This window comes from Rhinoderma darwinii, chromosome 6, assembly GCF_050947455.1.
Source record: "Rhinoderma darwinii isolate aRhiDar2 chromosome 6, aRhiDar2.hap1, whole genome shotgun sequence".
Classification (NCBI taxonomy): domain Eukaryota; kingdom Metazoa; phylum Chordata; class Amphibia; order Anura; family Rhinodermatidae; genus Rhinoderma; species Rhinoderma darwinii.
In genome coordinates this window covers 34,362,632-34,387,545 of record NC_134692.1, presented here as the reverse complement: position 1 = coordinate 34,387,545, position 24,914 = coordinate 34,362,632, and the positions used below count along the sequence as shown (strand labels likewise).

Here is a 24,914-nt window from a genome sequence, read left to right as displayed (position 1 = left end):
AGAAATGACCCCATGTACTTGTGTGAATATGGTGGATCTTGTGACCACCTGAGCAAGTGTTACACACGCTGCACAGGTAAACTAAGGACCATGTGAGTCATATCGGGAATTCTGTATTTTATGTTGGGAAACCAGCACAGGCCCTAATAACTAGTGTGTTCAGTGGCCTCACAAAAAGATCCTCCATGTGCTGATAGGGGACACATGTATTCTGGAAATTCCTTTAGGCCGCCATTTCGCAGCACTGGGACATCATGTGACCTGCACCTAGATTTATTTTAAAGGGTAACTAAATATTTTTTTAAAACTTCAGACCTAGTGATATGACAAGTTTTGATTAGAGGTGGTCTGAGCACTGAGACCCCCCCCCCCCCCCCCCTGCGTGCGCTATACGAAACGGCAGAAGCGCTCGGGTGAGCACTGTGGGGCATTGTTGCTGATCGGCTTTCCTTGGAGCGGTGTACAAGCTCAATAGAAAGTCTGAGACTTTCCGAGAAAGGACCATCAGAAACGAAGTGGCACAGCACTCACCGGGGCACTTCTGCCGCTTTGTTTTAATGATCGGTGGGGGCCCCAGTGCTCGGATCCCCACCTATGACATGTTAAGTTTTTTTGAAAAGTGTAATCACCCTTTTAAGGGTCTTTATTCACTTCGGTCATCTTTAAGATGTCATAGTAGAGAAGACAGTGAGTGTATCTGGCCTCAGGTCGGTTATGATGAGGACTTATGGGCAGTCTCACCCCAAATGTTACTGGCATATAGTTGTATCAATGAGGGAAGCGGCTACATATGGTCATCGATGACTGTGGCAATAAATTAGGGCTATTGTATCCAGCAGTTTAATGATATTGGGGTACATTAAATGGCCTAATTTTTTATAGTTCTTGGCTGGTGTCATTCCTTTTGATTCCTCTTTATTATACTTAAGACTGTCTCCCCCACACTACAAATCACATCTGAGATATAAAATTCTACATCACTATACTTGACACAACTACAAAAAGTACAAGTCAATGTTCCCATAGTTTGTGAATTATTCTAAGTGGCGAGTATAATATGTTAATATAACTGCCCCTCATTGGCCTTATTAATATTCTTTAACCCTATTGATGAACTCTCTTAACCTGCTTATATCATGCTGTCCTGTTTCCTCTCTGTTTTTCTTTACCTGCTGACCAATACACAGCGCTGGTACAAGAGTTACAGAACATATAGGTGAATCATTCCTTTGACATACAGGTGTGGTCCCAGGACAGCTGGAGGAATCTTCTGGGGCTCAGATTTGGTGAGCTGGCTGGTGGAGGTAGGACTGGCATCAGACCGTGGAGAAGCAGTAAAATATGGAGAGAGACTTCTAAAAGGAGGGGTCATCCAGCATATCACAGAGGAATTTGAATTTCGAGATGAAAACCTTTCCTACCGCATGTTGAAGACCAAGCAAGCTGCTCCTTACTGCCGATGACCCATTTACATTTTGCATATTATCCAGAAGAGACTTCCTTCCCTGCACCTATAAAGCCATATACAAAACACAGTGGCGTCTAAAAGTTGTGAATCTGCCTATGCAATACCAGGACTACTGGATGGGTTGCTCCTATTAAGCTTCAAATTTACGAGGAAAAGAATCCCATTACTTTGAGTTGGTGACATCTACGATCCTGCAGTAACAAGCTATTATTTATTGTGTTACTATTGATTATAATATGCCATATAAGCATCATGTGCCATCTAGTAGAGATTACATTGTGTCCACTGACATTGAGATGATCATCTGTGAAACTACCTGCAAATTGTATACACAGATCTGATCTGATCTGATTTTCTTGCTCAGGAACAAACCCTACATTTTACCATTTTATTTTTATATATATTTCAAAAAAATATTTCTTTTTTTCTCCATACTGACACGTTTTGCACTTTTATTTGATACTTTAATGCTCAGTTTTACAATAATTATTGTAACAAGTTCTTTTGGATCTTTAGGGGGTTTGTCAAATTTGGTCAAGCCTTCTCCGGATCTGCTCTCCCCCATCTCAAGCGGATTGTGGCAGTTTTCCTAACTGGCTCTTTGTAGCAGAAGTGCAATATTTAGCCTAATTTGGGTTCATGTATCAACTGGAATATGATGCAAAATGGCATAAATATGGCTGCCCGTCCAGCTACATATACGGGTGTAATATTTGACTCCTAAAAGCACACTGGCATTTGCAGTATTTAGGTTGCCATACACATTAAACAACTGTCGTCCGACCGGTTTTTTATTTTTTTTTACCGACTCTCCTATAAACATGCATACTTGGTTGAGCTCGCGTATTTATTTCAATAGGAAGAGGGGAGCAAGACATGTCTCCAATGCGAACAAAAGATTGGGCTTGTTGAAAACCAAATGCCTCCCTCATCAACCAACATCTGCCATTGAGGAGGGAGTTGGGAGACTCCATACACATTTAATTGTCGGTTGGGCCAAGTGTAGTCTGTCTATGGGCAGCTTTAGTGCCAATGCCCAAGTGTACTGGAAGAGGTTTGTTTTGGTTTTTATGCAGCATGTCTTATTTACCAGACTGCTTGTATTTATATCTAGAATCCAGCATTGCATGAAATATTCAATTCTGCCTAATGGCAAAAATCACATACAGTAAACCTCTCCAGACCGTTTTTTTTCTTATATTCTTTGTATATTGGCCATTCTTTGATCAGATCGCCTGTCTAGAGGACCATTTTTGGATGCAATGGTGGGTGGTCGTCTAAGAGGTTTCACTGTATCTAAATTATAACAATTGCAATACTTACTAGAGGGCATATATTTTTTATGGTGCCAATATGGTATGTGTGTTTTTTTTTCTATGTGTGTGTATATGTATAGAGATAGATATATATATCTATGTGTACTGCTGCTGGATATACAAATAGTGTTACTCCAGAATATACTGTCTTGGGTTCTTCAAAATCCCCTTTAGTGTTGATCTATGGTAGCATAAAGGGCCCCGTACTACTGACAAGTTCCCTTTAAATCATGGAGAGCTGTGTTACCAGACAAAATTCTAATTATATTTTGTATTAACTGTGTATTTAAGTACACTAATGTTTTATGTGTATATAAAGATGGAAAATAATGAAATATTTATTATAATGCAATCCAATTCCTAAGAGATGGAGATAAAATTCCTAAATATCTATATATTTATTACACTGGGAATTTAATCTATATTTAAAGGGTAACTAAACTTTGAAAAAGAACTTTTGACATGTCACAAGCTTTGATCGGTGGGGGTCCAAGCACAAAGACCCCTACCGAACACTAAAACGTAGCGGCAGAAGTGCTCGGGTGAGCGCTGTCCTGCGCGGCTTCATTTCTGATCAGCTTATCTAGGAGTGGTGTACGGGCTCAATAGAAAGTCAGTTCTTGGACCCCCACCGAGCAAAACTTCTGACATCTCAAAAATTATTTTTTTTTACAGTTTAGTTACCCTTTTATTGATTGCCTGAGATTTGTCTGATGGGGACGAGCGCTTCTATTTTTTTCCCTTTAAATAAATGGAGGTCTTATGTTCTGATCAATTGCAGTTGTGTTTCTAAAGTTTTTGGGGCAGATCCACTTTTCAAAATATATCAGAACACTTTTAAAAGGGGACTTCTGTATTGGTCAGGCACATCTTTTGAGGGCTGTTCCACCGTTTTGATTTCTTTTAAAGGGGTTGTTTCATAAATACAACCTCCTGTCCAGATGTCCTATTAAAGTATATGTACATCACAGAGGGGGGGTCCCCCCATGAGCCAGAACAGAGAGCTGCTCTGTAAAAGTAATGTTAATGACCATGTAGTACTCCATGGTTGCTGCCCTCGAAATAGCAGCTGATCACCAGGAAGCCGACCTGCAGCAATCCGCTTCCATGAAAAAAAGTGGTTGTCTTCATGAGACTGTCCTTTTAAAAGGATTTCCACCCGAAACGCACACACATATATTAATAAATCAGAATTTGGAACAATAGCCAAAGTTTGGTCATTTTTTTTTCTTTTGCTTACAGCGATCATTTTTGTTAGTGACAAAAATTGCAGTCATGTTCATTGTCACCGCTGGAATATACTTTCCAAATTATCACTTTATAAGGTGACAACCACTATGGCTGAACTGGATGTCACTTTTGCAAAAATGAGTCGTAACAAAACAGAAAAATGATTGGAGCAATAGGACACTCTCCGATTAGATACAACTGTTTGAAGATTATGCTGTGCCGCCAGTCTATGGCAGCTGTGGGTTCATAGCCATGTATAATAACTTCATACATTACTTCCTATTATAACCTATGTCAGGTAAGTGTCATTCATAATGTCACCCAATTCGCCATAGCCTAGTATCTACATCATTACATAGTTAGCCATTGAATGCACTTGGAAACCGGCATGTTTTATCTTGAAGTTTTCAGCATTTATATGTGCATGATCATAATGGTCTAAATCGGCGGCCGTCAACCCATGGCTTCCGGCTGTCAGAGCATGATGGATGTCAATATATGAAAACAGATGTTCTTGCTCTTTTCAAAATTCTGTTGACACGGCCAAATCACATTTGTATACTAGTCTTTTTCTCCATAAACAGTGCCACTTGTCTATTTGCGATGTTTGGTAATCGAACTCAATTCCATTTACTTAAATGGGGACAAGCTGCAATACCAGACGCAGCCCATGGACAAGAGTGGCGCATTTTTTTTTGGGGGGGGGGGGGTGAGATTACGTCCCAGACCATTTATTTATTTTTTAAATATCGGTCTCCTGCATAGAGAGTCCAGAACCTAGCTTCCGGTCTACGGCCAGGTGGTGTGTTTACTGTTGCTTCCCTAGCAAACTGCCAACTTTGCGGTATATTTAATTTATGCAATCGATTTTATCATGTTTTGCTCTAAATACAAGCATGCAATGGGCATTACTACATCTTGTAATTGACTGACTTGGAAACTACTGAATTAGTGAGTGGTACAGCCACTATAAGGCTTAGGCCTCGTTCACATCTGCTTTGGAGGACCAGTTAGGGGCCTTTGTGGCAGATCCGGCCCAGAAACAATAGTGCAGCTACACTATTGTTTCTGGTAAAGCCCCCACGGATATTTTGATGGAACCCATTAAAGTCATTGGGTTCCGTCAGCCACCAGTGGTCCCTCTGACTCAACGAAACCGGCACTTCCAGGTTTTCCCTTGTTCTGCTCCTCTGACAATCACTGGTGTAAACTCCAGCCTTAAGTTGTACGCACTTGGATTATTTAGCATTAAAATAACGTCTGATGTTTAAAATGAATTCTGTGTCTGGGATCATGAACCGGCCGCTCAATGTTTTTACTGTTTGCATAACTGACAACAGAGCGACGAGAGAGAGAGAGAGCGACGAGAGAGAGAGAGAGATAAACCCGGCTTTTCATGTACAAGTGGAGTCATTTAATGGATTTTATTAACATTTTCTATTAAATAAAAGTCACACAATTCTGTCTGTTTTTGATTCATGTGTAATGGCTGATATCTTGCTGTCAATATATTGAAGAAAAACAAAAATCATCGTTAGTTATTGTGTTAGTAAATGCCAGTACACAATCAAAAGTGGAGAGCAAAGCAACATTTGACCAAAATGTGGAGCAAAAAAAAAGTACGTACTATATGTAGAAGTTTGCAAAAATTATTAGGGGGCAGTTACGGCAGAAACCTTATGGTATCTAAAATTAGCCAACAGGGATATGGGGAGCAGTTGTTGGTTGATTTACCCCCCTCAACCTGGACACAATGCTGAGACTTGTAATGCACATCACAAACCACTAACTACACTGCTGTTGCGTACAACACGGACATTCTCTACTGTAATATTGACCGATCGGTTTTACTGGAGCTGAGGGAGACCACTACTCAATTGATAAAACCACTTTACACTGGGCATTAAACACACAGAAGCCCAATGTTACATGTAGAATAGGAATTATGAATTTCCATACACCATGCAGTAGTGTATTGTGCTCTTGCAAAGTGTATCAACAACTGAGCACTACCAAATGAGCTCACATTGCCCACCCCCCAAAATATGCCTATCCTGTTAGAGACAGGTTCCCTTAAAACTGATAATCTGGCCACAGATAGAAAATAAGTCAGATGAACAAACTTTCAATTGACAATTATTCTAGGTTCCACCACTATGAATATAAGTAATTTGCGAGAGCGATTTATGAATAAGACAGTCTATCCAATAAAGTTCTAAGTGATGGCAATGTCAGAGGTACAAACAAAGGTTGTAGCTCATTAAGAAGTTTGCGATTAACTTTTTGCATTTGTAACGGTATGTTGGCAGCCCGACATATTTACAATCATTTACGCCGGAAACTGGCATAAGGGATAGCAGGAGTCTATGGCGGCTTCACTTTCTGGTGCACGGACAGAACAAGATGCAACTAATTTATGAAAAGGTGTGCTATTAAAAAAATGACTACCATCTTAGGCCCCATGCAAATGACTGTGCCCGTAATCACTGTCCATAATTACGGGCACGGACAGTCGTTTGTATTTGCGGGCCGTGCTCCCATTATAAAGCATGGGAGCACAGTCCGTAACACGTAAAAAAGATAAGCCATGTCCTACCTTTTTGCGGGAGGTTTCTACAGCACGGATATCTTCCCGTAAATATGCAGGAAGGTGTCTGGACAAAAGAAGTGAACCGGTCCGTAATTGCGGTCGTGTGCATGGGGCCTTAGAAGCCCGCAGAAGTAAGACTGGCATATGAAACGCCAGTCTTGGTACATCTGGACCGAAGTGTTGTTGAGCTTTGCCATATAACATTTAAAATGTCACGTGCTCCTTTCCAACAGCTGTACTTTAGGGTCCCCTCTGTGCGTTCCCAATATGGCAGCGGCGCTTTTTAGACTACAAGTCAGACACTCCCACTGTTCTCAGATTTTCTAGAGCTGCTCACGTGAGCAGTTCCATCCAATCCGTGAACAGAGGGCGTGTCTTAGCCATTTTGAAACCACACAGAGGATCCTAAAACAGCGCATCCCCACCGGGTAAATTACTCCTTGTACCGCATCACATTTATAATTCTGTCCTGAGACCAGAGGGTCGCTGTAATAGAGGGTTTGAATATTTTAGTATAAGCATAGCATGACACGTCTGAGCAAACTACCATGGCTGAACAGCGACGTCTACAAAGCAAGGTCATTATGAAAACAATATTCACGACAAAGCAAAAACAGGAAGGAGGAAGATGTTTAAACGTGAAATGACACGACACAACCATTTACTCATAAAGGTTCATTTCCTCTTCAACACAATTGGCAAACAACGTGACCAGCCCTGACCGGTCAAAAGTTTCATCTTTTAAAAAATGTTCCACGTCCTCAAGTTTCTGCTTTTCTAAATCTTTCATCTTCTTCAGCAGCTCATTCTGTAAAAATAAAAATACATAAAACATACAACTAAAATTTCAGAGCTATTTTAAATTTCAGCACCCCCTAAAAAAACAGATGTGACTTTCCATCTAGGAGTAGGATACATTTCAAACTAGCTGCTTGTTTTACATGTTTTTTTTTAAAGGTTTTCCTATTATTACACGTAATCAGGGGTTTTAAGTGCTGTTTTATTTCAACGTGTTTTTTCCTGCAGAGCAGCGCTCTCAGCCACCCGCTTGAATGGAACAATGTTGCACTTCCCGCTATAGCGAGTGGCTGGCAGCACTACTGTACAGGGGGAGAAAAAAAAAGGTGATTGGCAGGGGTCCCAGAGGCCGGACCCCCACCAATAATATCATGACATATACTAGCAATACGCCATAACATGATATCATGGGAGTACTCCTTTAAATAAAACCTAAAATTGTCTGGAAAATCTGATAATACGACACTTCATTAGTCTTCAATTACCAACTAGAGTTTCGTAAAGACACAATGACTATGTCTACCCCTGTATGATTGTAGCCACCGCCTTATGCAGTGGCGTAACTACCGCCGTAGCAGCAGTAGCGGCTGCTACGGGGCCCGCGGCATGAGGGGGCCCGTGTCGCCCGCCGGCACGGGCCCCCGCCATGGCCGGAGGCTCCGCTAGCAGCCGCTATGGCCGCTACAGCGGGACGCCACTGAACACTATGGCAGAGCAGGGAGGTATCTCCCCGCTCTGCCATTAACTGGTTCCCGACCGCTGGCTGTATTTTTACGGCCAGCGGTCAGGGTCCTTAAAACCCGAGCCATAGACTTTCTACGGCTCGGGTTTTAACTTGCTGCCCGCGCGATCGGGCAGCTGAATGTCGGGTCTCCGGCTGTCAGTGACTGCCGGGGACCCCGAGGAGAGGATAGAAGCAGCTTTCGCTGCTTCTGTCTTCTCTGATCACTTGTACACAGCGCTGAATGCGCGCTGTGTACAGGAATAGAGACAGCAGCAGCGGCGCTGTCTCTATTCCTCCCGGTGACCTCCTGGTCACATGATCGCCGGGTGCCGTTAGTGGCAGACTGCTGCTGGGTCTTACTAGACCCAGCACAGCCCTATTAGTGACAATCGTCACTATGAGAGGGCTGATTTCCCCTGTAACTGGGGCTGCTGTGCAGCTCCAGTTACAGTGGAAAAACATGGTGTAAAAGAAAGAAAAAATATATATAAAGTTCCCCAAAGGTCTTCTTTGACCTTTGGGGGACAGACCATAGTAATAATAAAGTAAAGTGCAAAAAAAATTTAAATAATAAATACACATAAAATACCCACCCCAAAACAAAAACGTTCCCCCCCGCCAATCATTGTTGTAACGCTAGCGCTGACCCAATCACCCTAATATAGACATGTAATATATTAAAATTTACGGTAGACAATGACGATCACAAATAAAAGGTCTATTTTAGGGTAAAAGTGTTATTACCAAAAAAAAAAAAAAACAGCTGAAATGTAAAAAAGCTTATTTTTTTACTATTATTTCAAACTTTATGAATAAAAATTTGAAAATAGCAAAAAAGGTGTGTATAAAAACGATAAAAAATGAAACCTGCATTGTCTACGGAAAAAACGTCGCAAAAATCACGTAGTTAGCCCAACAAATAAAAAAGTTATAGCCATTTAACTAACACGTGCTAAAAATAGCTAAACGGTGTCTGGTCCTGAAGGCGCAAAATAGAGCAAAAGACATGTATCCCCCCCCCCCCTCTCCACAGGACATGTATCCCCTCTCCACAGGACATGTATCCCCTCTCCACAGGACACGTATCCCCCTCTCCACAGGACATGTATCCCCTCTCCACAGGATCTCCACAGGACATGTATCCCCTCTCCACAGGACATGTATCCCCCCCTCTCCACAGGACATGTATCCCCTCTCCACAGGACATGTATCCCCCCCCCCCCCTCTCCACAGGATATGTATCCCCTCTCCACAGGACATGTATCCCCCCCCCTCTCCACAGGACATGTATCCCCTCTCCACAGGATCTCCACAGGATAGGGGATACATGTGTGATCGCTGGCAGGGATAGGGAGAACGGGGGACTGAAAGTCCCCTAAACTTCTCCATGACAAACCTCGGACTTCCGGGGTCTGTGTCGGCAGCTCCGTAGAACTGAATGGAGCGCCGGTCGTGCTTGCGTGACCAGCGCTCCTTTCATTTTTATTGAGCTGCGCAGACGCCGGAAGTCAGAGGTTTGTCATGGAGAAGTTCAGGGGACTTTCAGTCCCCCGTTCTCCCTATCAATGCCAGCGATCACACATGTATCCCCTGTCCTGTGGAGATCCTGTGGAGAGGGGATACATGTATTTTGTAGGACACACTGTAGGTCGCATTTTTTTGGGAGAGGGGACGCTGTATGGCGTTCCCTACAGGGGGGGGACGCTGTATGGCGTTCCCTACAGGGGGGGGTGGCTGTATGGCGTTCTCTACAGGGGGGGAGCTGTATGGCGTTCTCTACAGGGGGGGCTGTATGGCGTTCTCTACAGGGGGGGGCTGTATGGCGTTCTCTACAGGGGGGGGCTGTATGGCGTTCTCTACAGGGGGGGGGCTGTATGGCGTTCTCTACAGGGGGGGGGCTGTATGGCGTTCTCTGCAGGGGGGCTGTATGGCGTTATCTACAGGGGGCTGTATGGCGTTATCTACAGGGGGGCTGTATGGCGTTATCTACAGGGGGGCTGTATGGCGTTCTCTACAGGGGGATGTATTGCGCTATCTACAGAGGGGAGGCTGTATGGCGTTATCTACAGGGGGGGGCTGTAAAAAAGGCACTATCTACAAGGGGGGGGGGTTGTGTGACACCCAGGGGAGGGGGCCCCAGTCAAAAGTTTGCTATGGGGCCCAGTCTTTCCTAGTTACGCCCCTGGCCTTATGTTTAAGGTTCGTTACCAACAAGCTTCCTCACGTAGTAGACACTTTTTACTTTTACGGATAAGTCTCTAGTCACATCTGCGTTCAGTGTTTCGGTTGCTCCGCTCAGTCATAGGAGCAGAACAACGGAAGCGCCGGATCCATTACATAACGGACACCATCGGCACCTGACTGAACCCATTGTTCAGTTTCCGCCATTGTGACCTTTGTTTTACCGGACAAAATAGTGCAGCATGCTGTGCTATTTTGTCCGGCATTTCTAATGGATCGTAACATAGGCCCCTAACAGCCTCCAACGCGGATGTGTACGCAAAAGTTACCTATTATTTTGTACCTGTGATGTCTCTGTGGACATGAGGGCATCTTCATGTTTCTTATATAGTTCATGTCTCCGGTCCGGCTTAGTTTGGAATCTTGGCTTTAGTTTGACGGGCTCATCAGCACCAAATAAAGGGGAGACTGTTCTTACAAATGGTTGAATCTGAGGCACAAAGATGAACGGCTTGAAGACCGATCTGAGGAAAAGAAATAGACTAATATTGTAAGTAAAGCGAACCAAGTTTAGCTCTTTATAGTTAGGGCATCCACTATGTGTAGAGGTAAGGAGGGATTTTTTACTGTAAGAGCAGTGAAATTGTGGAAAACTCTTCCACTAAATGTTGTAATGGCTTATGTTTTCAAAGGGTTTCTGGTTTTCTATAAATAAATGCAACTTTCTAACAACCATTTTGTTTTGATCAAAGGCTTCAAGAACTCTGCTTGTGGGCAGTGACTTGAAACATTATCTACATTCAGAGGCTGAGAACTTTTCCTGAAAATTTAGCAAGCTGTGCATCTGTGTGAGTTGGATATAGTCATATTCAGATTTTCTGCATTTGACATTTCAACAATGAATGTTATCATTCACTGCCAGCAAGAAAATTGAGGAACTGATTTACATAGTATAGTATATTAGGAAGTTACAGAGCATTACTGGAGATGGTTAACTGATCCAGGTATTTACTTTTTGTCCTAGAATAAAAAATTATCACCTATCCACAGTCGTTTTTTGATCAAGGGGCCCCACCGTATGAGAGAACAGGAGTTCTGAAACCCCTGCTCTGCCTCACATCTCCACCGCAGTGAGGATATTGATTCAACCGCCACTCCATTTATGCAGTGAGGAGGATCAGGGGGTTTAGGACCCCGGTTTTCATGATTCGTGGGGGCCCCAGTGATCAGAAAATTGTCACCTATCCTATCCTAATTAGGTGATAATTTTTTATACTGGGACAACCTATTGAATTTATTTACCCCCTTCGCTAACACTGCAGGATAATAGGCTTAACCAGATGGACTTGTCTCTTTTCCTACCTTACAAACTACATATTATTATTATTATATGATAAAACAGAAGTGATGGGTTTGCACATTTCACAAATACAAGTTACAGATGCTACGTCTTTATATTTACAGATACATTGAATTGTCCAGAACGGCCTGAAGATCTGGAATGGCAATTCTACACAATGCTGGACTACGTCAGAGATGTTATCCATTTCATGACTGGCATTTTGCTTTTACTTTCTCTAAAGCTGGTGAAGACAAAGTTGCAACTCTATCAGCCAAATGGTCGCTTTACTGCCTAGGAAGCTTCTGATACTTGTACAGAGATCCATATTAAAGGGGTTTTCCAGGACTTTGATTTTTATGGTCTATCCTTAAGACAAGTCATCAATATCAGATTAGTCAGGGACTGAATCCCAGCACCCTTACGATCAGCTGACGGAAGGGGATGCGGCGCTGTCGTAGTGGCTGTGCCTGCTATTACAGCTCGGTCCCATTCACTTGGATGGGACTGAGCTGCAGTACCAGGCACAGCCGCTACAAAATGTACAGCTCTGTGCCTGGTAAACAATGAAGGGGACACACCGCTGACCGGAGCGCCGCGGCACCTTCACACATGATTTGTGGGGGTGCCGGGAGTCAGAACCCCACCGATATGATATTGATGGCCTGTCCTAAGGATAGGGCATTAATATCAAAGTCCCAGAAAACCCCTTCCCATGAATACTAAATAAGTTTGTGTATTAATTGTAGGAGAACTATGCAAGACAGAACTCCGGCTTAGGGCTTATGTTCTGTATTCCCATCCGTGATTTTTTTTTTCTCAAAAACCCATTGGTTGCCAACAAAAGACGGTCAATGAAAACACATAAATGCTTATAACCATAAATCCTTTTATTGGAAGCTTATTAGAAGTCACGCATGGAATGGACAATAGTGTTTGTGTTACATGATAATTGTTACTGTTATTGCAGAGGATTTGGGGTTGGGAGTTTTACAGTCCTCGAGAGGGACATCTATTTTGTGCCAAAGACAGGATCAGATCTCATTAGAAAAAAGGAACCTGATCAAGCCCAACCGGAAATAATGCACACCCCACCTCTTCTCCATCTGCCCCGTTCAATTTAAACTACCAGATTGTATAGACCTAATGTATCTTGTTGCGGTTATGTTTGAAACTGTTTGTATTTATACAGCAACATAGAAGTCAGTGATATTATATTGAGACTGTAGCATTAGTTCCGTTATTTTCTATGAAAGCATGTCACTTTTTTGCTCTATCACATGTGATTTAGTCAGAGCTGTCCTCCACGGATGACCTACCTGGCAGGGTCTGGGGTTCCGGTGAAGAAGTGGCAGCATGGCTGGTTTGTATCCTGTGGCAGAATGGAGACCATGCTTCCAGTTGTCATAAATCCACCCTCCATGTTAATACCACTTGGCTTGTCCGATAAAATTTCCATCATGGATTCCGCTGTCATGTTTCCTAAAAGATGTACAAATTACTATGGAGGCCGCAGGTTAGGCGAAGGGCCTGTTCACATCGGCGTTGTTTTTCCATTCAGGGGTTCCGTCAGAGCTTAATAGCAGATCAAAGCACGGACCCATTCATTTCTACTGCCCACGGACACCTTCCCGTATATTTACAGGAAGGCATCCGGGCTGTAGAAATTACCCGCAAACAAATAGAACATTTCCTATTTTTTTATTTTATGGACCGTGCCCCCTTACTTTATAATGGGAGTACGGCCCAGAATGCAGTAATCACCGGCCGTGATTATGAGCACGGCTGGGTGCAGGGGGCCTAACTTGGCTTCACTTAATTGTCTTGTATCAGTACTCACTGGTAACTTCAGATCTTCTTTGATCTTTGGCTGAGCCTTTGCTATTTTGGCTATTCTTCGATACACAAAAACATGCCATACTTACTAACTGGGAAGGTAAACACCAGTTTCCAACAGGAAGCAGACAAGCCACAAATGCTACATAGAGGGAGAGTGCTCAGATGCAATAACTATTCTTTAGAGGAGTGGTTGCTCCGTGTTATCACTGCACACAACTAAAGCTTCAAAAAAATGTGCTGGTCACACGGTGTAGCGTATCTTGCCGGATCACAGCCTATTAGTGACACCCATACTATTAGATCAGGCGGGCTGCCCTGCACGCCACACCAGACACTATTATTTCCCAACATTACGAGGCCTGGCTGCATCCTAAAAAAAAGTATCCATGACAAACATGAGGTATTAGTTGATATTTTGGCCAAAATACGCAAGCTCGCAACCCACGTCAAGGGTCCTCACCGTCTTGTGAGCCACTACACTAGAACTTTACATTCCCTACAATAAAGCAATTCACAAAAAATGGGACATATACTAGTCCTTCTCAATGAATTAGAATATCATCAAAAAGTTAATTATTTCAGTAATTCAATTCAAAAAGTGAAACTCATATTATATAGATTCATTACACACAGAGTGATCTATTTCCAGCATTTTTTTCTTTTAATGTTATGGTAACAGTTAATGAAAACCCCAAATTTTGTCTCTCAGAAAATTTTAATATTGGGTAAAAGTCGAAGATTGTAGACTCATGGTGTCACACTCTAACCAGCTAATCAACACAAAACACCTGTAAAGGTTTCCTAAGCCTTTAAAAGGGCTGGTCTGTTGCTCAGTGTCCAAAGTCCTGTTTTCAGATAAAAGTAAATTTTGCATTTCATTTGAAAATCGTGGTCCCAGAGTCTGGAGGAAGAGTGGAGAGGCATCAATCCAAGTTGCTTGCGGTCCAGTGTGAAATACAGTCGGTGATGGTTTGGGGGCCATGTCATCTGCTGGTGTTGGTCCACTGTGTTATATCAAGTCCAGAGTCAGCGCAGCCTCTACCAGGAGATTTTCGAGCACTTCATGCTTCCCTCTGATGACAAGCTTTATGGAGATGCTGATTTCATTTTCCAGCAGGACTTGGCTCCTGCCCACACTGCCAAACGTGCCAATACCTGGTTTAATAACCACAGTATCACTGCACTTGATTGGCCAGCAAACTCGCCTGACCTAAACCCCATGGAGACTCTATGGGATATTGTCAAGAGGAAGATGAGACACCAGACCCAACAATGCAGACGAGCTGAAGGCCGCTATCAAAGCAACCTGGGCTTCCATAACACCTCAGCAGTGCCACAGGCTGATCACCTCCATGCCACGCCGCATTGATAACACCTCAGCAGTGCCACAGGCTGATCGCCTCCATGCCACGCCGCATTGATGCTGTAATTCATGCAATAAGGAGCCCCCACCATATACTGTACATACTTTTCAGTAGGTCAACATTTCGGTATTAAAAAACATTTTTGAAATTGAGCTTCTATAATATTCTAATTTTCTGGGACACTAAGTTTTGGGTTTTCATTAACTGTTACCATAATCCTCTACATTAAAGGAAAAAAATGCTGGAAATAGATCACTCTGTGTGTAATGAATCTATAGAATATATGAGTTTTACTTTTTTAATTGAATTACCGAAATAAATTAACTTTTTGATGATATTCTAATTCATTGAGGACTAGTGTATATATATATATATATATATATATATATATATATATATATATATATATATATATATATACACACATACTCACAAAAACAGGCCATGCTTACTAAATGGGCAGGTATCCACCAGTTCCCACTGTTCTTCGATCCATTTGAAGAGTAGTTCCCCGCTTCCTTCCGTGTCTTTCAGGTTTTGGTTGCCACTTCAAGGCATTTGAGATCATTTTAGCTGAGCAGCCTGTAATTTGCTGCACTTCTCTATATGTTTTTCCCTCTCCAATCAACTTTTTAACTAAAGCAGGTTTTTCATCAGAACAAATGTCTGTAACAACCCATTTCCCCCAGTATTTCAGAAGGAAATGCACTATAACTAAGGTTGGAGTCACACGAGCGTGTTCGGTCCGTAATATACGGTCCGTACGTTGGCTGCATAGTTCTCTATGACGCTAGGTGTCCCTGCCTCTCCGCGGAACTACTGTCCCGTACTGAAAACATGATTACATTACGGAACAGTTTTCCCGCATCGAGGCAGTGACTCCTAGCGTCCTAGATAACTATGATGCTAGAGGCCCGGCTCCCTGCACTGTGTTCAGTCCGGGAAATGTGGCCGACACACGGACCGTATATCACGGACCGAACACGCTCATGTGTGATGCTCCTAATATGTGCGACATTTGCCACTCTCCTACCTTAAATAAGGGCCACAATTGACACTTGTTATTCCACAGAATTAATGACTTCCCCCATTTAACTCCTCACTGCTATTATTTTGAACAAGATCTTTTCAATTAATGATTCGATTACTCAGAATGAGCGGCACGCATGTCCTAATTGTTGGGTCTCCTTTTTTTCTACTACTCTGCTACACTGACAAGTAAATTATTTGCTATGTAGAAATGTCAATTCTACCAAAAACATTGATTTATCAGGTTGATGATGTTGGACTTCCATTTTTTTGAACACTACTGTACATGTAAACGGTCTACCTCAAATAATAGCAAAAACCATATGTATTATCAGAAAACACTAGATTATCTCACTTGCCTTTATGTTTTCTGAGAAGTCTGTATCCTTCACAAAATCTATCCCCAGAAGATGAAGATCTAGATGGGTTGAAATAGGAATACACAGCTGCAAAATTAAATTCTCTTCTCCCGTCCCACCAGCCTTTAGTCCTAGCATATTCCCTCATTGCCGGGTGTTCACGATCAATTTTGGTGGTGATGGACAGGTTGTTGGATATATTCTTTATACCTTCTGTTAAAAAAAAAGAAAAGAACAGGTTATCTAAAATTAGTCCAAAAATTTTTTAGTGGAGAGAAAACTGTTTATTTAACCCCTTCCCAGAAATGTTTTAATTTTCCTCCCAACTTTCCAAAAGCCATAACTTTTTTTATTTCTCTGTCGATATAGCCGTGTGAGAGGTTGTTTTTTTTTTTTTAAGACGAGTTGTCGTTTTTAATGGCACAATTTATTGTACCATATAATGTACTGGGAAACTGGAAAAAATTCTGTGTTTGTTGGAATGGGAAAAAAAACCTAATTGCTCCATTGTATTTTGGGTTTCATTTTTACGTCATTCACCATGTGGTAAAAATGACAAGTTAACTTTATTAGGGGGTCGATACGAGTAAATTTTTATGTTTTACTACTTTTACAAAGGAAAAAAACATATTCTTAAAAATAAAATTTATTTTGTCGCCATATTCTGAAAGCCATACGTTTTTTATTTTTCCATGGACTGAGCGATGTGAGGGCTTATATTTTTTCAGGACGAGCTGTGGTTTTTAATGGTACAATTTCGGGGTACATGAAACTGTTTGATCAGTTTTTATTCCTTTTTTTGTGAGAGATGAGGTGACCTAAAAACAGTGATTGAGGTTTGTTTTTTTTTTAAATAAATTCTACTGCATTTACTGTGCGTGTTAAATAATATTATATTGTAATAGTCCTGACTTTTACTGGCGCATTGATACCAGTTATGTTTAAAAAAAAAAGTTTTTTTCTTTTGAACTTTTTATATGTGGGAAAATATAGGGCTTAATAGGAGCACAGAGATGGCAGACCTGGAGGCCTTCATTCGGCCCCCAGGCTGCCATGACAACCATCGGCACCCTGTAATCACGTCACAGGGGGCTGATGGGACGTCAAAGGTGGCCGCCCGCTCATTCTAACGGCTTAGATGCCTCAGTCACTATTGACCAGTGCGTCAAAGGGCTTAATCCCTCTCGTTGCAGTGAAGTGTTGGCTGTAACATACAGCCGACACCCAACTTATCGAGCGGGCTCAGCCCGTGAGCCCACTCCATACTTTTCCCCTGGCCTCCACCGTGTGTATATATATATATATATATATATATATATATATATATATATATATATATACATACACACGTTGCATGTCAGGAAGGGGTTAAAGTGCACTTGGTACCTTTGGAGCATGTTCAGACGTGGCAGAATTCCACTGCGGACAGGCTGCAGTGGAAATCTACCCCAGCCTTTTTTTCCTTATAGCTTTTTAGGTAACTTTTAGTTTAGACGTTGCAGAAAATAACAGTGTGTATTTTTGGCTGCAGTGCAGAATTTACCCTCTCGGCAGCGTGCACATTCTGTTGCGGAGAAGCAGCTGATTTTCACTGCGGATTTCAGCTATTGCAGTGTAAAGACTATAAGCTGTGGCAAGTCCACTGTGATATCCGTTACGTCTGACTGAATTGTCGAATGTGTAAATTTTCCTGCAGATTTGCTGCGTAATTGCAGCAGATTTGCGGCAAAATCTGCAGCTGAAAATTTCTGCCACGTGCGAACATGCCCTTAGGGTATGTTTACACGTAGCGGAAACGCTGCAGATTTTCCATCTGGATTTGCAGGCGAAAAATCTTCAGCAGATTACAGTAGCGGTAAAGTGGATACGATTTTAAGGAATTAAATCCACATGCTGCGAAAACATTTCAGCACAAAAATGTACCTGCCGTGTGGATTTTAAAATCTGCACGTCAATTTCAGTTGCGGATTTGCACCGCATATTTCACTCCTTTCAATTTGAAATGGATTTCTCTGCAATATGTGAACGTATACCCCTAATAGGAGCTTTTACATGATGACTAAATAATTCAATTCTGAGGCGCACAAACCAAAGGGAAATTAAAAGTGTGTGAAAACGGATCTGAATCCTCACAAGGTCGTCATGACAGCACTGCACTTGTTAAAAATCAGAAGGGGAAATGTCATCAGAATCTCTCAGTAGAGCAGCTTTAGGCTTTGGGCCTGTAACTTCGAGCGACCATCTCCCAGCATAGAAGATGTTTAAAAACAGTTTTCACAATTTTAATGTACAGTAAAGGGCTTTATTTACTTTTTGTAGGTCTATTGAAAGGTAAGAGATAAAATTACCATCTACTTTCTCAGCCGCCCAGTACTGGCCAGCCGTCTCCAGTATCCAGGCTTCCTTCCTGTCGGCTATGAGGAAGCTGTTGTGGTAAGTAAAGGACATCGGACTCTCCATGCAGTTTCCCCCTTGACCGTATTTATCTAACAAGCCAACAATGACGTCCAACGCTCCTTCAGCGGTGTCTGCCCTCTCCAGACCTAGCCTAGAGAGAACACAGATTATTCACAAAAAAACGTCATTCATTGATTCGGATATTAAAAGTAGAAGATTTACTTTCCCAACCTGACAAGATCCATGCCCAGCAGCGCCTCCTTATCATCAATTTCTTCTTTCCCCCAAACAGCTTCATTTCCAATACAAACACCCAATTCATTAGCTCCCATCTCTGCTCCCCATAGCCAAGATGGCCGACTTAAAACCACCGAGTGGGTCTTCTCCGCTTGTTCAATTTCAATGTAGGTGCACTTGGCGCAAAATAAATAAAATATATAAATCAGTAAGCAAGAGGTATAAATGAAATATATAATATGTACAAATGAAGTAGTACTAAAGTGAAGCTTAAAGGGAAGGTGTCATGAATTTTTTTTTTTTTATCATATTGCTTTTAATGGGATATGAACATAAATTTTATTTGTGTTCTCGTGTGCTACTTTTTCTTTGTTCTTACTTCTCTATTGGGGGCTGCCATTTTTTTTTTTATCTCTGTATGTGTCGATTAACGACACATACAGAGATGGAATACGGCACATACAACCCCATAGAGAATGCGAACGGGTACTGTTCCATTCTCTGCAGCATACGCCGTCTGTGTGGGAACGGCGCATGCGCCGCTCCCACACAGACCAAAACGAAGCTCGTTCGCAGAGCGAAATCCGGCACCATTTTCATGTGGACCGGAAGCCGCTGCCGGACAGTAAGAAGACAACTTCCGGCCGCAGCTTCCGGCCATATGTTCAAGGAAACGAAGGCGCAAGGAATAGGAGCGGAGGCGGCAGCAGCAGCAGCAGCAGGTAATTTATGTTCGTATATGTGATGTGTGTATTATGTTCGTGTTATACGGTCTGCTGAGCCCTGCATCTAATCCTCCTACACTGTGCAGTCGCTCAGGAAATGGCGGCACACAGTGTAGATGGTTTGAAGTTTCAACCCCCTCCTTCTCCAGGCACTAGCCAGAATAAGGGAGGGGGGATTGTGTAAGGACACTAGAGAGAGAGTGTCTACCCTGAATTTGCAGCATAAAGCAATGAGGTTGCTTTACCACATTGACCATGCTGCAATTTATGGAACTGCTCCCTCTAGTGACCAGCACATGGAAAGGTTATAAATTAGAATCTAATTTATAATATTTCTTGACTCGTGAAAAAATTAGAACAATGTGTAATCACTTAAATAATAATTGTTTAACTAAAAAAAAAAAAAAAAAAACATTTCTAGCGACACATTCCCTTTAACCAGTGATTAACTTTAGCTATAAAATCAGCAAACATAAAATATATCATCGTTATAAGAATTCTTCTTTATCTCCGACAGCAATGGAAAAAAATATCCTGTTGATACCAGGAAACCATCGACAAGCTGCTAGTGGCAGATCTGTTCTTATTGTTTTCCCATTTAGTACATAATGATGATGACACTGTAACGCCCCCCCCCCCCCAGCTCAGTTCATTCATATTCATGTTATTGAGCTGTGAAGTCTATTCACACAAACCACATTATGAATAATAATAAGCCGTAATGTGGTTCATTAACAGCCTATAGGGTAGAAACATGAGACCTTACATTGCAAAGACAATCTGAGGAAAAACCTGAATAAGTGAACACAGCCCAAAAAAAATATTTACACTACAATACATTCTAATACGGCTTACCTGGCCCCATTGAGAAACCATTATATTATATTACACTACAATACATTATAAGGCCTAATGCACATGACCGTAGTTATTTTGCCGTCCGCAAAGCCACAGATCCGTAGCGGTCCATTTGTCCGCATAACACCTTCCGTGTGTCATCAGTATTCACGGATCCGCAAAAAAAATTAAAAGGCTGGAATTGGTCCCAACCCCGAGTAGATCACATAATCCGCAAATACGTCTCCAGTTTTTGCGGCCCCCCCACACAGATACGTAGACATTATGGGGGCCATATAAATTAATGGGTCCGTGTGCTATCCGCAAAATTGCTGATAGCACACGGACAAAAAAAAAAGTTTTTAATATATTATATTACGCTACAGTACTTTATAATACTGTATACCTGGCCCAGGTGACCTGTGCTATGGGCAACAAGGCCAGTTTTACTGAGAGTTTTGTTACATGAGGCCCATTGCCCACAGCAAGTCTTTTTTATTATAATAATTATATTTCTATTTAAGATGGGCTTCAACATTTTTTAATTTAGGAGCCAAAGTTATCTAGGTACATTTTTAAGTCTGTAGCCCTGAATGGGAAAAAAAAAATTAGGGGAAAAATTCAGGGCCTCCTGGCTAAATATCCCTGCTAAAAACTTCTATTTCCTTTGTATTTGCATCACCTTTTATAGAATATATATAATTGTATATAAGAAATATAAATACAATTGACATAGGATTGTCCTACCTCTAGTTTATCTCCGGGTTGATAAGATTGTCCTGGGAAATACACAATCTCTTGCACTTCATCACTTGGCCTGTCGGAATTTTTTCCAAAAATAATTCTGCTGCCAACTGTTGCCGGTGGAAGAGCAACAAAGGTGTCACAAGAGCAGGGGTCCATATTGTCACTATGGTCTGAAAGGAAAATAAATAAAATCAGAACTTTACTAATTCCACTTTTTCGACTAGGCTATTGCTTCCGGCAACACGACGGGTCCGGTGCCCAAAAGACACAAACGGAAACCACGGGCACCGGATCCGTCACCATTGAAATCAATGGTGATGGAAACGGAAACGTGTCAGTTTGTGTCTGTTCAGGGTCCCTTTCTGACGGAAAGCTCTGACGGAACGTCAGAACGGGACCCCAACGCAGATGTGAACAGAGCCTTACTAATGTTCCCCATCCCGACTGCTAATAAACGTCAACCAATGCGGCAGCGTCCAGTCTTTTGTGTCACTTCTTTTTGTGATGTGATAAGGAACTAATCCTAAACTAAAAGGGTTTTTAGGATTATTGCACGCTCCTTTAAGACGATCATCCCCTCCTAAAAAGGAGTCTACTTGGCAATATTTATTCCAGCACCAGTCCTAGTGTCCTAGTTAGTCCTGGTACATGTCCTTAGCAACATTACTACTACCGTACCCCAACTCCACTCTCGTCTGCTAATTTCAACCAGTCGCCACTCGGCTTGCTAGTAATGTGCAGCAAAGACAATACTTACATGCGGGGGTTAAAAGTAAAAACTTGGGGTTCCTTAATCCTTACTCCTCAGGCCACATGTACACAACACGTATTACATGAGGATTTGCCGTGTGTATTTTCTTGCAGTGTAATACAATAGCAGCAAAGTAAATGAGATTTCAAGAAAACTCATCTACACGTTGTGGAATTTTCCCACATGTAAATTGACCTGCGATGAGGATTCTAAAATCTGTGACCGGTTTCCGCATAAACATGTAAAATCCACATCTAACAACCCATCAAAAAATGCATTTTAAGTGCGGATTTTCTCAGTGTTTTTTCTGCATCAAATTCCACAATGTCTGCCTGTAGTCTCGGGCTACCCTGTACCAATCCACTCATGCCACGGGAGATCCATAATCTTAGTCCATAAAAGGGGCTGACAGCAAAAAAAAATTTACAAATTATTTCTGTCTTTGACAACTTTTTCCCCAAAGTGCTGATGATAAAGAAGAGGCTCACATTAACATCTCACACATTTTATAAAAACATTAGTGTTAATAAAAGAAGGTTATAATCCCAATTTCAAATGTATGTGAGACATTGTATGTTCTGTACATTCACTGCTCATTCATGCCACCTGCTGGCCAATTGTAAAACTGCATTGCGCAGAGGAGCGGTTTGTGTTATGACGTTTAACTAACTTTTTACTCAGATAGATAATATGAGATGATCGATCGATCAATCGATATTGTAATGAGAAAGAAAAAATGTAGAAAGAAAGCCAAGAAGATGCTATAAGTACACATAAGGGCAAAACGTTTATACTGTACAGTTAGGGTATGTTCACACGGCCAAATTTCAGACGTATACGAGGCGTATTATGCCTCGTTTTACGTCTGAAAATAGGGCTACAATACGTCGGCAAACATCTGCCCATTCATTTGAATGGGTTTGCCGACGTACTGTGCAGACGACCTGTTATTTACGCGTCGTCGTTTGACAGCTGTCAAACGACGACGCGTAAAAATACAGCCTCGGCAAAAGAAGTGCAGGACACTTCTTTGGACGTTTTTGGAGCTGTTTTCTCATAGACTCCAATGAAAACAGCTCCAAAAACGGACGTAAAAAACGCCGCGAAAACGGCGTGAAAACGCCGCGAAAAATGCGAGTTGGTAAAAAAACGTCTGAAAAGCAGGGTCTGTTTTCCCTTGAAAACAGCTCTGGATTTTCAGACGTTTTTGTTGACTACGTGTGAACATACCCTTAGGGTATGTTCACACGGCCTATTTACGGACGTAATTCGGGCGTTTTTGCCCCGAATTACGTCTGAAAATAACGCCTCAATAGCGCTGACAAACATCTGCCCATTGAAAGCAATGGGCAGACGTTTGTCTGTTCACACGAGGCGTATATTTACGCGCCGCTGTCAAATGACGGCGCGTAACTAGACGCCCGCGTCAAAGAAGTGACCTGTCACTTCTTTGGCCGTAATTGGAGCCGTTATTCATTGACTCCAATGAATAGCAGCGCTAATTACGCCCGTAATTGACGCGACGTTCAAGCGCCTGCACATGCCGGTACGGCTGAAATTACGGGGATGTTTTCAGGCTGAAACATCCCCGTAATTTCAGCCGTAACGGACGCCCTCGTGTGAACATACCCTTAGGGTATGTTCACACGGCCAAATTTCAGACGTATACGAGGCGTATTATGCCTCGTTTTACGTCTGAAAATAGGGCTGCAATACGTCGGCAAACATCTGCCCATTCATTTGAATGGGTTTGCCGACGTACTGTGCAGACGACCTGTTATTTACGAGTCGTCGTTTGACAGCTGTCAAACGACGACCCGTAAATTCACTGCCTCGGCAAAGAAGTGCAGGGCACTTCTTTCAGACGTTTTTGGAGCTGTTTTCTCATAGACTCCAATGAAAACAGCTCCAAAAACGAGTTGGTAAAAAAATGAGTTGGTAAAAATGCGAGTTGGTAAAAAACGTCTGAAAAGCAGGGTCTGTTTTCCCCTGAAAACAGCTCTGGATTTTCAGACGTTTTGGTTGACTACGTGTGAACATACCCTTAGGGTATGTGCACACACACTAATTACGTCCGTAATTGACGGACGTATTTCGGCCGCAAGTACCGGACCGAACACAGTGCAGGGAGCCGGGCTCCTAGCATCATACTTATGTACGATGCTAGGAGTCCCTGCCTCGCTGCAGGACAACTGTCCCGTACTGTAATCATGTTTTCAGTACGGGACAGTGGTCCTGCAGCGAGGCAGGGACTCCTAGCGTCGTACATAACTATGATGCTAGGAGCCCGGCTCCCTGCACTGTGTTCGGTCCGGTACTTGCGGCTGAAATAGTCCGTCCATTATGGACGTAATTAGTGTGTGTGCACATACCCTTACTATCAGCAAATATATTGTTCTGTAAAGAATAGTTTTTTCCCCATTAAATTGCTAAAACGTTTTTTACATCAGAATATTTTCAGCAGAAGTTGAAGTGTCACATATACCATCTTTACTAATATCGACCAAGTCAATAAATGATATGTTGCTTTTCAGAATACACAGTACACACATAGCTCTGCTACATACTGTGCTGCATGCACATTACATACACCGCTCTGCTGCATGCATGACTCGGCTGTATACACAGCTCTTCTGTATCCACATTGCACATACAGCTCTGCGACAGGCATCTCACATACATAGTTCTTATCTACAGCTGCTACTAAACTACAAGTCCCAGCATACCATTACATACTTGTGCTTTCATGGCATGCTGGGACTTATAGTTTCACACCAGCTGCAGTCTACTATCCATCCCTGCAGCCAGCGATTAAAGCGTTGTTCTTCCCATAAAGTATATAAGACCTTTCCGCTCACGTACTGAAACTTCACATAATCAAAGCCCAGAGCTTGACTCCTCCCACACATGTGACTGATCACATGGTCATAACATAATTTAAGGTCTTTTAGCCAATTAGGAGCAAGCTTTGATAGCCCAGATT

General features: G+C 42.2%; 2 protein-coding genes and 1 long non-coding RNA gene across 6 annotated transcripts in view; 2 read left to right on the top strand and 1 right to left on the bottom strand.

Moving 5' to 3' along the window:
• The window catches only part of GPR155 (G protein-coupled receptor 155), a 51,316-nt gene extending 38,436 nt beyond the window's left edge, over positions 1 to 12,880 (top strand). The window contains exon 16 of one of the 3 annotated variants that reach the window (XM_075829488.1): positions 11,772 to 12,880. In XM_075829488.1, coding sequence (XP_075685603.1) covers positions 11,772 to 11,799 — 28 coding nt within the window. In that variant the 3' untranslated portion in view covers positions 11,800 to 12,880. Of the gene's footprint in view, positions 1 to 1,187; positions 5,477 to 11,771 lie in introns of those variants that run through there. The other 2 variants (XM_075829485.1, XM_075829487.1) reach the window with 2 other exon arrangements.
• SCRN3 (secernin 3) lies at positions 5,440 to 24,878 on the bottom strand. Of its 2 annotated transcripts, none has more exons than XM_075829491.1 (8): positions 24,794 to 24,878; positions 21,181 to 21,350; positions 18,866 to 19,047; positions 18,586 to 18,785; positions 16,238 to 16,450; positions 12,966 to 13,128; positions 10,651 to 10,831; positions 5,440 to 7,412 (listed from the first exon to the last, which is right to left on the bottom strand). In XM_075829491.1, the coding sequence occupies exons 2-8, from the start codon at positions 21,334 to 21,336 to the stop codon at positions 7,266 to 7,268; spliced, it is 1,242 nt and encodes a 413-aa protein (XP_075685606.1). In that variant the 5' UTR covers positions 21,337 to 21,350; positions 24,794 to 24,878; the 3' UTR covers positions 5,440 to 7,265. The 2 variants fall into 2 exon arrangements, with proteins under 2 accessions (XP_075685606.1, XP_075685605.1); XM_075829490.1 differs by lacking the exon at positions 24,794 to 24,878 and adding an exon at positions 24,522 to 24,673.
• Positions 6,984 to 11,147, top strand: LOC142655393 (uncharacterized). The gene is made up of 3 exons (XR_012849485.1): positions 6,984 to 7,032; positions 10,699 to 10,857; positions 11,060 to 11,147. It is a non-coding gene; the product is annotated as an uncharacterized LOC142655393 (long non-coding RNA).
• Positions 24,879 to 24,914: the final 36 nt, after the last annotated feature.

Coding starts and splice junctions, on each gene's coding strand:
- SCRN3 (XM_075829490.1), bottom strand. CDS start 24,576: ATGTGGATACAGAAGAGCTGTGTATACAGCCGAGTCATGCATGCAGCA. Junction 18,786..18,865: donor CTGGGCATGGATCTTGTCAG/GTTGGGAAAGTA, acceptor TGTTCTCTCTAG/GCTAGGTCTGGAGAGGGCAG. Junction 13,129..16,237: donor ACTTCTCAGAAAACATAAAG/GCAAGTGAGATA, acceptor TACATCTTTTAG/GAAACATGACAGCGGAATCC.